Raw genomic sequence first — 2,266 nt, 5'->3', positions numbered from 1 at the left:
CGCCACCTCACTCGCCAAAGTCCCGGCCATGTCGATAGTGAAAGCCCCTGTGACATAAACAAAACACGTTTGAAAAGGCTTAAACATCTATAGACGTCTAGCATGTACTGGCAATTTGGCAAACGTTATGTGTTTGGTGAATCTGTGTATTATTCTTCATTATACATAAAATCTGCTTTTTTTCTGCAATTAAGGAATCTTGCTTACAGATTTGACCGAGCTTGCTTTTCAATTGGCAGCAAAGCTATTTATTGTCATTGCAGAACTTCAAAGTTCTGAAGCAAATTTATCTAGTGGAACAGTAATTTTTAACTCCAAAATTGGAAGTGCCCAAATTTTCGACTGTCCAAGCCCAGTCTTTGTCAAGGAAGGAGCAACCCGCCATAAACTTTCTGATGATCCACTTCTCACCTTAGATTGCTAATTCTTTGACAAAGACTGGAGTTAGACGGTCAAGTCGTAAGTTCAAATATTTGTATTGGAAATTGCCGTTTAATTTCAAGTCTAAAACTTCAAGATACTTTCCTCATGATATGCTTGTTGAACTAACTGTGAAGTACTAGGAAGGCAACATTTTCGCGAAAATGCAGAATGTCTTTCATGTACTAGCCTTTTGTCAAGCTACTAGCACATTATACTATTTCATTAGGCACGTCCTGTAGTATTGTGTGCGAGTAGAAAAAATATCAAATACAGGTTTTTGCTTCGCAAGCTGTAAATGTTCATATTTATACAGCTAATATGTTGTTACAGTTCTACACTCTGATTGGTGCACAGCAGTTCTAAGCTCTGATTAGTTCATGACGGAAGAGGCAGTAGAAGAACACACCAGCAAAAATAATATGTTTTCCCTTTCGGGGAAAGAATAAAGATAAATAAGAAGAAGAATGAGAAAGAAGACGAATAACACACCAGCAAAAACAACATGTTTCCCTGTAGGGAAAAGCATAAAGATAAATATTTCCTTACCATGCGCCCTTCCTCTCCACGGTCCCTACAGCCATGTTTCCCAGCCATCATATGTTTCATGGCCAGCTTGACCCCGAGGATGACCAGCGCCACCACCAGCACCACACAGACGGTAACCAGGGCGATATTCCGTTCATTCCAACATTCCAACAGCGGGAAAATGCAGAACGGATAGTCCCAAAGACGGGTGATGATGTTCTGGTCGCAAGACAAAAATATTGTTTATATTAAATGGATGTTAAAAAAAGACAGTTGAAAAAAAAATACTCCCTCCTCAGACTCGAACCCGCGTCAAACCAGGAGCCATGGTTTACATTCCCCTGCACTAACTCAGCTACTTACAGACCTTTTAACAGGTCTACAAATGTATTGCATAGTTTGAACAGGTCCGTTCATTCCAAGATTCACAAGCCGCAAAATGCAAAAAAAGACGTTTTCAACCATACTGCCAATCGTACAAAGCACACAGTTGCAGAATGAGCCGCAGTACGATACGTACATGATGTAGATGACGGGAAACGGGTATTAATGTCATAGAATGCCAAAGTCAAATCCAATGTCAAGAAAGAAGATGTGAAACAACAAAAATAAATACTAGTACTCTATTAATGCTTGTCCTGCTGAGCTCGTTTATATACGGGATGGATATTATATTGTTATGCTGAGCTGTATTGTTATGAGTTTGGGGTATTTATCATGTACAAGTTGTATACCACTGCAAAGCCCATCGAAAGGAGGAGTAAATCTGCAGCAGCAGCACAGAGCAGGTCAAGTTTTACTTACCTGATGAAGCCATCAGCTCTGGGAGGTTAAATTGGCCAAAAATACCAACAGGACAAGGGTACTAGCTGTTAATCCACTGTCAAAGCTTGATCCAAGAATTTTAAATCCGTAGTACTGACCGGTGGGTGCCCAGGCACCGCCTCTGGTACCACCATGTTAGTCTGGAGACCAGGCTTAGTTGGGAGTGGCTCCAAAGGATAGGGAGGCGGGTCCTCTGGGCCTGTCTTTCCGTTAGCCTCGACCGTCAGCTTGCCCATTGTGAAAATGGTTCACACTGGTCTTCTCTAGATGCTTGCGCTATATGCAAAGAGACAAAAAAATCCGTAAAGACAGCTGCAGCCACATTAGACAAAAAATACAAGGTGTTTCCGAAACCTTCTCAAGAATGTTTTGAGCACTAGTATAAATGAATTGGATAGCCGTACGTTGCTTTAAAGCTGTACTATGTAAGATTATTCTGAAGCGAAAAATTTGAGTGCTTTCGAAGAAGACGATCTTGATTGTTCTCCCCTTT

At 41.0% G+C, this 2,266-nt stretch overlaps 2 protein-coding genes across 2 annotated transcripts in view; both read right to left on the bottom strand.

The window, feature by feature from the left end:
- Window positions 1-2,266, bottom strand: part of LOC118414804 — a 1,072,569-nt gene that overhangs the window by 447,834 nt on the left and 622,469 nt on the right. The window lies entirely within an intron of this gene.
- LOC118413759 lies at window positions 748-2,045 on the bottom strand. The gene is made up of 3 exons (XM_035817291.1): window positions 1,872-2,045; window positions 970-1,167; window positions 748-762 (listed from the first exon to the last, which is right to left on the bottom strand). The coding sequence occupies exons 1-3, from the start codon at window positions 2,007-2,009 to the stop codon at window positions 748-750; spliced, it is 351 nt and encodes a 116-aa protein (XP_035673184.1). The 5' UTR covers window positions 2,010-2,045.

The sequence above is a fragment of the Branchiostoma floridae genome, chromosome 4 (assembly GCF_000003815.2).
Source record: "Branchiostoma floridae strain S238N-H82 chromosome 4, Bfl_VNyyK, whole genome shotgun sequence".
Lineage (NCBI taxonomy): Eukaryota > Metazoa > Chordata > Leptocardii > Amphioxiformes > Branchiostomatidae > Branchiostoma > Branchiostoma floridae.
The sequence above is the reverse complement of the archived record's forward strand: the minus strand, read 5'-3'. Positions and strand labels throughout refer to the sequence as shown.

Coding starts and splice junctions, on each gene's coding strand:
- LOC118413759 (XM_035817291.1), bottom strand. CDS start 2,009: ATGGGCAAGCTGACGGTCGAGGCTAACGGAAAGACAGGCCCAGAGGAC. Junction 1,168..1,871: donor CGGTGCCTGGGCACCCACCG/GTCAGTACTACG, acceptor TCTTGCGACCAG/AACATCATCACCCGTCTTTG.